Consider the following 14,904-nt stretch of genomic DNA (forward strand, 5'->3'; position numbering starts at 1 on the left):
AGACTACACAAAATTGATATTGAGGATTAAATGTCTCTCATCTCCTAGTATTTATCCAGAAAAATACTGCTAGAATTCCTTGCATAGAAAATATAAAACTTACTAGTGTTAGGTTTTCTTTGCTGTTGCATGATTTAACTAGATCAGGCTTCTTTTCTGTATATCTTTCTTTTTTTTTTTTTTTTATCTTATTTTTGGTAAGTGGCTGGTGCACCCATACATCTTTTGCATTCAAGACTTCTTGAATGTTTTAATATGTTACAGAGATCTTTAATTTCATCTGTTTGTACTCTTTCTGTAATTTTCTCTCCGTAATTTTGAATATTTACTTACATTTTGATTACTCTTTTTTACTTGATGTGTTTTCTTAGAAGACACTAATATTTTTGATGTTTTTTATGCTTACATGTCCTGTATATTTACCTTAATCTCTTCAGTTAATTTGGTCTTTTTTGTTTGTACTTTTTGCTTTTATGTCTACAGAAACAAAAGATAGTGTGTAAATGAATAATCCTGTGCCTTTTAATCTGTTAAGGTTTTCATATAGTATTTTGTAATTAATTAACAAATTCTTTATAACAGGAGAACAATAGCTCATGGAGGTTCAATAATTCCTCATCCGTATGGAATTACTTTATTTGAACACAATGTTTATTTTACTGACTGGACAAAAATGGCAGTGGTGAAAGCTAATAAGTTTTCAGAATCGAACCCTCAAGTGATCTACCAGTCTTCACTGAGACCGTATGGAGTGACAGTTTATCATGCTGCCAGACAGCCATATGGTAAGACACTGACAAGATTGTTAATGGAGATTTAAGAATTATCCTGTGAAAAGTGGCTAAAAATAATGAAAGACAAAGAACTAATGATTGTAGTACATACATTTTTAGGACTGGTCTTCTTTGCACAGTACTTTCATCCGGCTGCTCTTGCTAATGAGTCAAATGCTACATTTAAAAGTGAGGTTTACAAAACATGTTGGTATTTGGAACAGTCAAAGTTATACTTGAACAGGTTTGGTATTTGGGACTTTTCTTCCTAAGCAATGCAGTGAGGGTCCAGTTGGAAAAGACTACCGGTATGAATGAGTTTTGTGACCTATAATAATGAAGTAGATCTCTGGAAAATAATCACCCTGATGGTGGCCTGTACTGTGCACTGAGTATCCCTGTACAGAACTTGAATGCTGGTTAGCTTTTATGGGAATTCAGAGCACTCCAGGTTGGAACTAGTATTGTATGATTTCCATGTATTTTAATCCCTATAAAGTCCACATTTCATTGTGGATGATGAGAAAGTACTGAAAAATCAAAGTAATGTTTTAAAAAAAAAATCAAAATATGTCAGTACATAGACAGATGAAGTTACAATCCTGTCTGTATTGTTTTCCAGTGAGAAATCCTTGTGGAAATAACAATGGAGGATGTGAACAGATCTGTGTTCTCAGTCACAAAACAGATAATGATGGACTAGGTTATCGCTGTAGATGTATACTGGGCTTTGATCTACACATAGATGGACGGCACTGTGTTGGTAAGAAGGGGCCGTGTGATTGTTGGAATAGCAATATTCCATTAACTCTAGAGATATTTATAGAACTGCTTTCTTCTCTTCAATAGCAACATGTTTTCAATATGCCAAGGACTAAATATTTTTCTATTACAACTCTTGTTGACAACTTTAAGCATAATCTTCTGAAGTTCATTTCAAGCCATAATAACTTAAACTCCCCACTTTTCTGTGAGCATTTTAAGAGAGTTTGATGCAGAATATGTGTAGACAGCAGTACAATTAAACTCTTAGCCCTTAAGTCAACCATGGATGCTTGGAGATTTTGCATTATTTGAACATGGAACCTGCTTAATTAGAGGTTTGCATGAGTTAAGTTGTTCTTCTCCCTTTATGACAAGAATAAGAGATTCAGACTCGGGGTTGTGTGCTTCCATCAGCAATCTGCTGCTCTCTGGATGAATTGTTACTGGGAGTTTTGCCATTCGTAGCTATTGGCAAGTTAAGCCATGTAACTTTTCTCCAGTTCTACTGTTTAACCATGGAGTTAAATATCTTGCTACTCAAATACAGTCTGGCTATATGATGGCACTACAGAACCTGTAAATTATGTTTGTATATATGATTGTAAAGAGATTAACATGAGGTTAATAGGGGTTAATAGAGGCCTTTTCTGTAAAGGTGTAAGAGGAACGTGGTAATAAGGCAGAAAGAAGACCTGGATACATCACTTAATACTCTGTGCTGAGTTTTGTTTTCCTTTTTTCTGTTTGTTTTTTAAATCTGTGTATATTTAAATTTCTATTTTCTTATTCTTTTTTTTCTCAATTTCTAGGATATTAGTGTTGTGAAAGGAAAATAATTCTTTAATTAATTAATGCTCAGTTTTCTTACCCTGTAAACAAATAAAGGCCATCTTTTCTTTTGCAGCTGTGCAGCAGTTTCTGCTGTTTTCATCCCAGCTAGCTGTGCGGGGAATTCCATTCAATCTTTCTACCCAAGAAGATGTGATCATACCTGTAACAGGGAGCCCTTCATATTTTGTTGGAATTGACTTCTGGGCTCAGGATGACACCATTTTTTTTTCAGACACGAGTAGAGACATGATCTATAAACAGAAAACTGATGGGTCAGGTGAGAATCATTCTTAAGAAATATATTCTAATTGAGTTAAGGAGAGTACTATGTATATCCCTAAAAAGCCACACAAAAAATTGATAAGTGCCATATACAGAACAATCTGTATTGTCTCAGAGATCCGAAAAATGTTTGTCAAATGTTGATTCAGCTCATATTAAACTCATGAAAGTAGTCAAAAATTGCCTTCAGTTATTTGACAAATTTGATGAACGTGCTTGGGAATGAACAATTTTTAGCACTTGTCACAACTTGTATTTGTCATTCTCTTTCTATTATACCTTCTGGTAGTATAAGACTGAGTTTCTCTTTTTTGTTTACCCACCTGAAGAGCAGGATGTTTGTCATAAAACTGCAGTAGAGAAAAGGAACTTTACTGTTATGAGATTTTAGGAGTTCCTTTTGTGATAGTATGAAGAATATTTTTATCTAAATTGTAATAATGATCAAATTTATGTTAAGTCAGGAGCAAGACCTGCCTGGATGCCTACCTGTGCAAACCTGGTCTAGGGAGCCTGCTTTGGGCAGGGAGTTGGAGTCAGTGATCTTTGGAGGTCCCTTCCAACTCTACAGTTTTCTGATTCTGTGATACAGCCTTCTAAATTTGCATGATGCCTTAGATCAGAGTAATGGTAGACTGCAGCGCACAGTCTGGCTGTTGAGTAGGATGAAACTAGGGAACCAAACAGTGCCATGTCCTTACTTTTCTCTACTTGTAAAACTCCTTCCAGTGGAAGCTTAGTGACAGATATTTCTCCTGGCTTGGCTATTTATTATTTCTCCTCTTTTGAATTTGTGCTCCTCAAGCATATGTTTCCTTCACCTGGAGCAAACGGCACCCCTCTGGGCTTTATATTTAATTATTTACTTTATGTTAAGCAGAGTTTTCACCAGGGAAAACCATTAATTTTGTGAATACAATAATACGTTTGAGTTATTTCTTCTGATCCTGAACATGTACAGTGATTGTATATATTGTAAATTCTAGGAAGAGAAATTCTGACAGCTAATAGAGTGGAAAGTGTTGAAGACTTGGCCTTTGACTGGATCTCAAAGAATCTATACTGGACAGACCCTCGATACAGAAGCATAAGTGTAATGAGGCTTGCAGATAAATCTAGAAGAGCTATTGTTCAGAATTTAAATAATCCTCGATCGATAGTGGTTCATCCTGTCATTGGGTAAATAGTTTTTGATTCTGTCTTGAAACTACGTGAACAAGCTAACTTTTTTGTTCACTGCATCTCGACTTTATTTAACACTAGCTGTATCTCTTTGACTGTATGCAAAAATGAAAAGGATTGGGAGAAAAGTATTTGTAACATTCATGCTTATTTGCAAGTATTACCTGGAGGATGCATATTTGCTTGATTCTTTCTTCTTGTAAACAGTTAAATGAAATCCATAACAGTTTAAAGAGTATGGATATATAATTTTGAGAGGGACAAATCACTTAAGATCATCTTGGAAATCATTGTACTCAGGATAAATATTGTCAGTACCGCTACTAACTGGGGAGGGGAGGGAGGTCAAGGCAAAATATGCAGGTTTTTGTTAGTTATATATTTGTGGGCTTATGTGTCTTCTGGTGTGTTATTTCAGGTATATATTTTGGACAGATTGGTTCCGTCCTGCTAAAATTATGAGGGCCTGGAGTGATGGATCACATGGCTTACCGATTGTGAATACAACTCTAGGCTGGCCTAATGGATTAGCCATTGACTGGAGGTAAGGACAATACAGTTGCATCAAACTGTGCGTTGGCACTTCCTTGTTGAAGATATGTTTGTTTTTTTTCCCCCAACTTCATTAAAGCCTGTAAAATGCACATTTTTTTCAGGCAACACCCCCTGCCCCTTTCCTGCATTGGTAGCATCTTGTCTGTTTTAGGATTATTTTTAGATGTTAGTTCTTCAAAATAAACATTTTGTCATTTGAAGAGATAAGACATTTTCATTATTTCTAGTTCTCTAAGACTGTATTGGGTGGATGCCTTTTTTGATAAAATTGAGCATAGCACCTTTGATGGACTGGACAGACGAACTCTTGATCGTATTACTCAGATGACTCACCCGTTTGGCCTTACTATTTTTGGTGGTAAGTCTGGCATTGAAAAATACTACCTGTTAATATCACAGTATGTTGTTCATATAATGATATATGAGTATGTGAGATAAATGTTTTTTGCAATATTGTGTTTTGAATAGATATGTCATTCATTTTAGTTAGATTAGCTGACTCTTAGTGCAAGAAGGCAGATATGCCGTAGTAATTACAGCTTTCAAGTTGGGGTGCTTGATGTGAACAGACAAGGAAATCACCTCTCTAGGGATGATTAGCAATTTCAGGATTTTATTAATCATATGTAGAGTTTATTATTGGATTTATGGTGTATGCAAAGAAGATAATGTCATCTGACCCCTTCGGATATTGGGCAAAAACCTCTTCAGAATATCCTAACTTTATCAAAAAAGTAGTCTTAATGAATTATTTTTAAAACTCTTAGCATTTGAAATGTCAGTAGTGTCTGTTACATCTTGCACTAAGCAAATCTAAGAGGGTTTTTTTTGTTGTTGTTTTTCCTGTTATATCTGTCCCTAACTGAAGGCTTTACCTTTGCTGCAGTAATGATGGGAGTCCTTTAGTCTTTTCCAGGAAATAATTATGAAAAATTATTACATTTCTGTGAAATGTCTTGCAGTTCTATCTCATGATGCTTTTATTTTTATTTTATCATTTTGCACTGTAACTGCTGTTTGTTAAATGTCTTTCAAAACAGGTTATGCCTATTTCACTGATTGGAGACTTGGTGGAATAGTTCGAGTGAGAAAGTCTGATGGAGGAGAAATGACTATTATTAGAAGGGGCATTAGTAATGTTATGCATGTTAAAGCATATGATGCACATTCTCAAATAGGTGAGCTTGTTTGCTGTCCAGATAAAATATAAGAAATATGGAATAAGAGACAATATTTTGGGGCATTCATTCAGGACATTTCATTGTAAATTTTAAAATGGCTTTGCTTAGTCATGAATGTGAAGTGTGAGAGGCACAGCACACAGTTTCAGGTTCTACATTTGAGTGACTTGTGACTGTATGTAGTTTTTCTCCACCATATATGTTTGTTTATTTATTAATCTTGACAAATGGGTTATTTTTGACTTACTACTGCTACTGCCAGTGAACTTCACCCTATTTTGCATTGTAAGCAGAATCAGATTTTGCTACAGCATCTTCTTTTTCTTTTTTTTTAATTCTTCTGCAGTTCCTCTGCACTTTTAATATCTTCCAAGCTGTTATCAACAGTGTATACATAACATCTTCTTTATCACTCTTTAAGGCTCTAACTACTGTAACAGAGGAACAAATCCCAATGGAGACTGCAGCCATTTCTGCTTCCCAGTACCAAATTTTCAGAGAGTTTGTGGTTGCCCATATGGCATGAAGCTGGCTTCAAATCAGCTGACATGTGTTGAGGACCCATCCAACGAGCCACCAACTTTGCAGTGTGGCTCATACTCATTTTCCTGCAATAATGGAAGATGTGTGCCTAGATACTATCAATGTGATGGTGTTGATGATTGCCATGATAACAGTGATGAACAAAACTGTGGTTCTTTAAGTAAGTGCTCCCTGTAATTTACAATTACTATTTGATGATTTTATTTCTGAAAGATTGATCTGTCAGCCTGATTTCCTTGGAAAAAAAACTGATTTTTTAGGGTTGTATTTGAGGATAAATCCTGAGACCTTTTGGAGGATAAGTTACTTCAAAAGTAACAAGATAACTCATACGGGATTTAACAGTGGACACTTAAAGAATGCATGAAAATATTAATGTCTAACAGGTTCTCAACATTCATTTGAATAGTAACAAAGATGTCTCTTCTAAAGAAAAAAGTCTACTTTTAGTCCTTTTTTTTTTTTTTGTAAATTTGAGAGACATTGGAATATCACTGTTTTGTTCTATTTGGATACATGGAGAAGGACAAAGAGTCTTAATAAAGATGAAGGCTTTTAAAAAGCACCGTAAGAAAAGTAACAAGACCATATGCATTGCCTAGACCACTTCTAAGATCAAAGCAGCACTTTTCTTTCATTTAACAATTGTATTAAATAGGTTTTTTTTCAGGTTTTCATTATATTTGGGCACTTTTGAACTATTTATTACATCTCCATTATCATTATGAAGTGAGTTAAAAGTTAAATGAATTCATTTCATGGTTTTACTGTAAAATAACTCACACATAATATTTAAAGTGAAATAGACAGAACAAATGAATAGTTGTATTTGTTAAAATACTGAAGAGTTCTTGGATCTTATATGTTTGGTGCTTCTTCAGAGTTAATTCTTTTAAATCACAAACAAGAAAACAAGAAAACAGTAAAATGCACCCCTTGATGCACAGAATTAACAAGTATGACTAAGGCATAAAATCTGTTTCTTATTAGTAAGATATTTTAGAATAAATCTTTTTTGGGAAAGTATAAACATGGTTACTTGAAGAATGACTTTTGCTTTCTTTTTAGATTGGTTTGAAGTCTTAGTAATTTATAGCTTTTTATTCTTGCAGCTTAAAAAAAGCATACAAGAATTTGGTTTGATTTTGCAACAATTCTGCAGCACGACTGACATTTTTATTTTAAGCCCTGTGCTTTTTAGAATTTGATGCATAATTTAGATATTCTGTAAGCATAGTAAATATTTAAATATATTTAATATGCTCTCATGGAAGGTAAATTTTGGAGATGGTTATAAAAGTGTCCTCGTCTTTTTTTGTTGTTTGTTTGTCTAGACTATACTTGTTCCTCATCAGCTTTCACCTGTGCCAGTGGGCAGTGTATTCCAAGTCGATGGCGTTGCGATAAACATAATGACTGTTTTGATGGCAGTGATGAATTGCATTGTCCCACACAAGGACCCACTTCATGCCCTGAAACCCTGTTCACATGTGACAATAATAGGTGTATTCCTAGGATCTGGCTATGTGATACTGATAACGACTGTGGTGATGGGTCAGATGAAAAAAATTGCAGTGAGTATCTCAACTGTCTTTAAAAAAACATCAACAAACAATAAACAGTGAACACTTGCGTTTGTCTGTATAGATATATCTGTTGGTGCAGGAACAATAAACGAAGTTAGGAAGAAAGATCTAGTATATAACTGAGATTAATGTTTTTCAGTATGTAAGATGTTGAAAACTTGCCTACTTTGAGATACCAGAACCACATAGAATGCAGAAAAATCATTAAAAAGAAGTAAGGAGTTGCAACTGAGATGGTTTTAATCATTATGCTGCATAATGTTATCCACTGCAATTTATAGCAAAACAAAACTAGATCTCACACATTCTAAATACATACTTAATGAGAGATTTCAATATTGACTAATGGAGTGGTCAAATAATTTAGCGTGGACTTTTTTTGTCCAGGAGTATCTGTAAATATTTTGCAGTGAAGTAAGACAGTTTCTTCATATTCTTTAATTTGCATTATTTCTCACTAATCGAATGGTCTGTTTCTTTTGCATGAGACACAGTCTACATCTGATTAAATGATTTCTTGATGTTAACATAGCAGCGTTTGTCATTTATATGTTTGCTAGCTGCTGCAGTGCACACTGCAATTTAGTGATATTGTCTGTATATTGACTCTATAATATTCTGGTTTCAGATGAGACAAAATAAACACAGGCATGTTTACTGTCATTCTTAACAGCTTTCACAGGTACTTGTGAACCCAGGCAGTTCCAGTGTCCAGACCACCGCTGTATTGATCCATACTATGTCTGTGATGGGGACAAAGACTGTGTAGATGGTGCTGATGAACGTGACTGCAGTAAGTGTGACACTTATTTGTTCTATCGCTTTATTGTTTCTTACTGTTGTGCCCTGAAGTTTATTTGATGACCTCATATTATGAGCTCTAAGATAGCAAATAGGCATAATAAACCTATCCATAAATTAGGTCTGTTTATGATACTTGTTTTAGCATTTATAGTAAGTTGTTTGATCTTTTGAATGGTTACAGAGGCTGAAATCAAAGTTTTCTGTAGATTTAAAAGTCATTGCATTTTCTTCATCCCATTGAAATCATGGTTTTTAGTGCAGTGTGGACTTCTGATACCATAGCTGCCTTGTGCAGCAGTAGAAAAATATGGTTCAGTCTACCTCTACAAAATAAAGTAACTAATGTTTTTCTTTTTTTAGTATACAATTGCAGTGGCACGGAGTTTAAATGTGCAAGTGGAGACCAGTGTATCAGTTCTTACTACCAATGTGATGGTGTTTTTGACTGTAATGATCACTCAGATGAGACCAATTGCCGTAAGTATAGGGATGCTGAAAAGCTTCATTTATTAGGTGATGCTGCTCAAAATTTTGTTGATCATTTATATCAGATAATTTGAAATATTGTTATTCAAAATTATTTTTAGGTAAACTTGTCTATAAATAGTTCTGAGCAGAAATTTAAATCACAGTAGATTTCAGCTGAAGAGTAGTTTCCTGGCAAAGAGTAGAGCCTGCGTTCCTTTTATCTCTTAAGTTTTGTTTTACTTGGTATCTTGGTCTCAAGGCTTAAAAGTCTGTTCAGCTAGAAAGCTGAAAATCTTCATTGTATGAGAGTTATATATATATATATTTTTCCCTTGAGATAAAATACTAACTTTTAAGTTAGTATTTTTCAACATGAGATGTGAAAACTTAGAGAGTAATTTCTTCTTGCATTGGGTATGTACATAGATATCAGTATACATAGATAGCAATGTGTGCTTGCTGAAAGCATAACTGTAGATTGCTTTGTTCACTGTGTTATAAAGTAGGAGTTAATTTCATTTTGGCCAAATTCTGGAATGTGAGGGAGATTTAATGATCATAATTCTATAGTCTGATTTAAAAACAAGAGTTTTTTTACAGTGTTGTAACTACTTAAGCAAGAGAAGAACTGAAAACAGTAATTATTCATCTCCAGTTTCTGAACTGTTGAATGTCACTGTTTTAGCTACAAGACCACCAGGAATGTGCCACCAGAATGAATTCCAATGCCAATCAGATGGCAATTGTGTTCCTGCTAACTGGGAATGTGATGGCCATCTTGACTGTGCAGATGGATCAGATGAACATCACAGATGTCCTGCCAGGACGTGTCCTCCATCCCTTTTCCGCTGTGACAATGGCAACTGTGTCTACCGAGCTTGGATCTGTGATGGTGATAATGACTGCAGGGATATGAGTGATGAGAGAGACTGTCCCACACAGCCCTTCCGGTGTCCCAGCTGGCAGTGGCAATGTCCAGGCCATAGTGTCTGTGTGAATCTGAGCAAAGTTTGTGATAATTCTGCCGATTGCCCTAATGGAGCAGATGAATCCCCATTGTGCAGTAAGTTATTGTTCGAGTGTCTACAATAACCTACATGTGCTGTGACTTCAGACAGAAATGCTGAGTATCCATACAACAGTTATATTCAGCATGTATCATTAGTGTAGCAACATTTCTAGCAGAAATTGTAAGCTCGCTGTAATTAATGCACTAATTACGAAGCAGAACTTGCTTGCAATGTAATGAGACTTAAGATGAACTCTCTTACACTCTGAATTATATCCTGATTTTTTACTGACTACAGTATAGGCTTTTGTATAACAATACTGGAATGAGCTTTGTGTTCTCTTAACAAATTCACTAGAGAAAGGTATGCCTTAAGTTCCGATTAAATGCAATTCAGTCTTCCATATTGTCTTCTAAATTTCTAATTTCAAGAATCATGAAAAAAATCTAAAAGCTTATGTGTAGCTAGCATTTGTATTTGTGTTGATTATGATTTGATTTAATCATAACCTTTTTCTTTCTTTCCTTCCTTCTTTCCTTTCTTTCTTTAATCAATGCACATTCTCAGATGAACCCCAGCCAGGTATGATTATAAGTGATTTTAAATTATTGTTTATTAACACATTTTAGTACTGGAGTTGTACAGCAGATATTTTGTATAATTAGTTTTTTTTTTGAAAACAGTGTTATGAGTGAATTCTAGGATTCAGTGGTGAACGCTATATTATTATTTGCCTTTGTATGCATTGTGTATGTTGTATTTTGCATAAGAGCCTCAATCTGGCCTTACGTACATAACTGATGATTGTGCAGCATGTTTTAACAGCAGTTTCTGGCTGGTAATGCAACAGCAAAATATTAGTTAACTATATGCTTATTTCTTTTCTCAACCCCATTTCAGATCAGGAGAGCTGCTCCGATAATAATGCAGGCTGCACTCATGAATGCATTCAAGGACCCTTTGGAGCTCAGTGTACTTGTCCTGTTGGTTACCAGCTTGCAAATGATTCTAAGACCTGTGAAGATATTAATGAATGTGACCCTCCAGGCTTTTGTAGTCAGCACTGTTACAATGAGAGAGGATCTTTTAGGTGTTACTGTGATGAAGGATACATTCTGGAAACCAATGGGAGAACTTGTAAAGTGGCAGGTGAGGAATACTGGTGTCAGCGTAATGGATGACAGTAGGGCTGGCAAATGTCCATTTTTTTCTTTCTTGTACTTTATCTTTTGAAAGAGCGGATGCAACAGCCACTCTCAGTCATTCATAGCAGATCATCCTGAGTACTGAAACTGCCACCTGAGGGGTTAATTGGAAACTATTATTTTATTAAAATGTAATATTCAAATTAGCACCCTGGGTTATTAACTCCACAATAGTAAAAAATAATATTCTGAAGAAATGCAGTGCCAGGCACCTCTAAACCATGAGTTAAAATCTTCTCTTTTATGAAGTTCAATGCATAGAGGGTGTTTAAATCCAAGTCTTTTGATGAGGTTTAATGCCTGTGTCATGGTCATAATTCTAGAGAGCAAGGAACGCTGACCTGGCCTAGTTCTCTGTCATTCAGTATCTCTTACATAGCATGCTAGCTGTACAGAGGAACCATAAACCCATTGTTACCACTGGGTTCCTGATTTAGGGATATCCTCGAGTTCTGCAGACTGAGAAGGCTAACTTGTTGCACTTGACCTTTGCAGTTTGAATCAGGATTGAAAGTTGAGGGTGGCTCAGGGGGAAGTAAGTTCTGGATGTCAGCAGCAAACTGATAACCCAAGGTCCAGATACAAAACTGGAAGGAGAGTCTGTTGAAATAAATGATGGAGAAAGAATAAAAGAAAGCCAAAGTAGATCCCAAGGTGTCAAGATGGACAGAGTAGATATGATAGAATGTATTTGCCTGAGAATTGATTTTGAATTTGCCATTTCAATCCATGCATCTATATAACTACTTTGATGCTACCAGACCATGTCAAATTATTTGATGTTGTTTGTCTGACAACTGCTGTTAGTAGCTTAGTAGCTTATTTAAATTTCTTTTTCTTTAACAGAGTCTGGGAATCTTCTTTTGCTAGTAGCAAGTCGTAACCAAATTGTCGTGGACAACATCACCTCTCAGTCACACAGTATATATTCTCTCATTAGGGATGGGAGAAATATTGTGGCTATTGATTTTGATTCAGTCTCAGATCGTATCTTTTGGTCTGATACAACACAGGATAAAATCTGGAGTGCATACCAAAACGGGACTGACCGAAAAATAGTAAGTTTCACCGAGTTTCACTTGTCCCTTCACTGTTGAAATAAAATGAAGAGACCGTATCTCCACTTAAGGGAAGAGGCAGATCCCCATGTAGTAAGAAGGGAGATAACATAGACTAAGTGAAAAAACTCAGTAGATGTTAAGCTAACATTTCCTATACCTTTTTGAAAAAGGAACCTGAATGCTTTTGGGAAGCTTTGTAATGCTAGACTGTAAACTGATTTTCCCCATAGTATGTCCACACTTCTGCAATAGACTGGCTAAAGTTAGTAAGAGTTGGGTATATGCCTAGTAAGTACTCTGGGACTCATTCTGTATAAGTGGCCTAGCAAACAGTAGAGATTTGTTTCCCTGTTTTCTGTATTTGTAGAGAAATGTGAAAAAGTGATAACAGTTAGTTTGTTCTCTCTCTCTTTTTTTTTTTTTAATTTGTTGTTAACAGGTGTTTGACAGTGGTGTCACAGTGACTGAAAGCATAGCAGTAGATTGGGTAGGACGTAATCTTTACTGGACAGACTTTGTTCTGGAAACAATTGAAGTCTCTAAAATGGATGGGAGCCACAGGACTGTGCTGATAAGTGAAAATGTGACAAACCCAAGAGGACTCGTGTTAGATCCCAGAACTGAGTAAGATTTTTTTGTTTGTTTTGAAAAGATACATATTTTGATAAAAAAAAATTCAAACCTGAGATATGTCCAACTGTATTGTAATTGTAAATGATAAGTGGAAGAGAATACTGAAAATATTTTTTTAAAGTTGTGTGTTTACAGTGTTAACTTAATATTTAGTTTCAAATGGTCATTATTCATAATCTGTTAATCTGATTTGCTCCAGCAAAATACTTGTCTTCCTCAGAAATAAATCTTCCTGTATTTTCTGCCTAGGTGCAAACTTTAAATTAAAATTTTTTGTATATTGTTATTAGTCAACTGTATGCCACAATTACATATTCAACAGAAGGTGGTGTGCCTTCCTATTCTTACTGACAAAGACCAGGTTCCCTTGTAGCCCCAGATGAGAAATAATGGCCGTCACAGTTAATGTCATCACAACAATGCCTTCCTGTTTTGAGCAACAATAGAGTAAATAAAATTTTATGTTTTGAATTGTTCATGTTGTAGACTTGTGTTTTATGTGCTTTCCAGTGCCTTGAACTCTGCTTACTGCTAGCCACATGGAGCTCTTCAGTTATAGTGCTCTTAGCACTATCAGTGCATGCCCGTGAAAGCACAAACACACATCAAGATAGTATTTAGGAAACAGAATCACGTTACAGTCAACACTGAAAAATACTGATAACACAGGAACTTGTATTTACTGTTCTTGTGTTTACAAAAGAAAATAGCTTTAGAGGTATTCGAAATTTTTTACAACAGAAATGATGATAATATCTTGAATAAGCATATTGCTGATCTGAGTGATTTCAGTATCATTGGTTAAGATATTTTGTAAAAGTATTTCTTTTACTTTTGGTCTAATGAAGCTTTGTAGGCAGGATTTTTGTTGTTTTTTATTTCAGATTGGTAACTCTTAAGTTACTTTTTTCAGTGCTCATGTGATGTTCTGGACTGACTGGGGCCAAAACCCACGAATTGAGAAAGCCAGCATGGATGGCAAATTCCGAACAGTGATTATTAACAGCAAAATCTACTGGCCCAATGGACTCTCCATTGACTACCCAAATAAACTTCTTTATTTTGCTGATGCTTATCTTGATTATATTGACTTCTGTGATTACAATGGGAACAACAGACGACAGGTGGTTGCGAGTGACTTGGTAAGACATTAATTAAAAAAAGTGTTTTCCTGTATCCTTGCTGAAATACACTGTTAACTAATATTTGCACTATCATAGCCTTGAATATGTATTTTTTTTCCAAAATGTTCTGGTGAATTAAGTAGTGAAGTATTTTAGCTGCTTGTTACAGCTAGAAAATGAGGAATTACATAAACTATTCCATTTTTCAGGTCTTTGGTGGATCCTAGAGCTAAGTGTAGACTTATTCTTTAGATCCTTCTCATTTGTTCTGTCTACAAGTGTAAAGTCTAAAAGTGGCATCTGACGCTGCAGTTACTATCTGCTGTATTTGCAATACAATTAAAAAAAAAAACAAAAAAACACTCTGGAGGACTTCCCTTGTCACCTTCTGTCAGTGATGACTGCAGCTTATCTTAACAGCAGCAGAGGATGATCTGCTGCCAGGATTTACTATGTGCTGGAAGTACTGAGAAGACTGTACCTCTGTCAGGATATCTTTAAGTACTGCTGTCAGTTGGCAGGAGTACCAGTACAACAGTTTAGTTGTTCTCATATGCTGGTATAAATAACTGTATTTTTAAGAATTGAACTTTGGGACCCATTTATCTTGAATAGGCAGACAATTCTCATGTATTAGAAACAAGTGCAATCTTTCATGCCTTAGTCTTCAGAAATTTCATTGAATCATCGTCTTCAACAGGGCAGTAAATTATATTGGAAGTTTATCAGGACTGCAAGGTCTCTACAGATCCATGACTCTTGTGCCCATGAAAATCTGCAACTGGTTCTTAATTTTTTTTTTTTGTTTCCTTGTGTTCTGCCTTGTCGTTAGACTCTTTTGTTAGTTCTTCATGCTGTACATATTTAAATATCATCTCATAACTGATGCCTTGTTATCAGG

At 35.3% G+C, this 14,904-nt stretch overlaps 1 protein-coding gene across 2 annotated transcripts in view; it reads left to right on the plus strand.

Moving 5' to 3' along the window:
• LRP2 (LDL receptor related protein 2) overlaps window positions 1-14,904 on the plus strand; it is a 108,286-nt gene that overhangs the window by 40,312 nt on the left and 53,070 nt on the right. For both annotated transcript variants that reach the window (XM_065751109.1, XM_065751110.1), the window contains 16 exons: window positions 583-785; window positions 1,396-1,536; window positions 2,443-2,646; window positions 3,638-3,830; window positions 4,252-4,377; window positions 4,616-4,746; window positions 5,429-5,566; window positions 5,991-6,272; window positions 7,447-7,686; window positions 8,372-8,491; window positions 8,863-8,979; window positions 9,656-10,033; window positions 10,881-11,129; window positions 12,032-12,243; window positions 12,686-12,870; window positions 13,793-14,021. In XM_065751109.1, coding sequence (XP_065607181.1) covers window positions 583-785; window positions 1,396-1,536; window positions 2,443-2,646; window positions 3,638-3,830; window positions 4,252-4,377; window positions 4,616-4,746; window positions 5,429-5,566; window positions 5,991-6,272; window positions 7,447-7,686; window positions 8,372-8,491; window positions 8,863-8,979; window positions 9,656-10,033; window positions 10,881-11,129; window positions 12,032-12,243; window positions 12,686-12,870; window positions 13,793-14,021 — 3,148 coding nt within the window. The remainder of the gene's footprint in view (window positions 1-582; window positions 786-1,395; window positions 1,537-2,442; window positions 2,647-3,637; window positions 3,831-4,251; window positions 4,378-4,615; window positions 4,747-5,428; window positions 5,567-5,990; window positions 6,273-7,446; window positions 7,687-8,371; window positions 8,492-8,862; window positions 8,980-9,655; window positions 10,034-10,880; window positions 11,130-12,031; window positions 12,244-12,685; window positions 12,871-13,792; window positions 14,022-14,904) is intronic.

Source organism: Cyrtonyx montezumae, unplaced genomic scaffold, assembly GCF_038088225.1.
Source record: "Cyrtonyx montezumae isolate F1298 unplaced genomic scaffold, pur_monq_1.0 scaffold_7, whole genome shotgun sequence".
In the NCBI taxonomy this organism is placed as follows: Eukaryota; Metazoa; Chordata; class Aves; order Galliformes; family Odontophoridae; genus Cyrtonyx; species Cyrtonyx montezumae.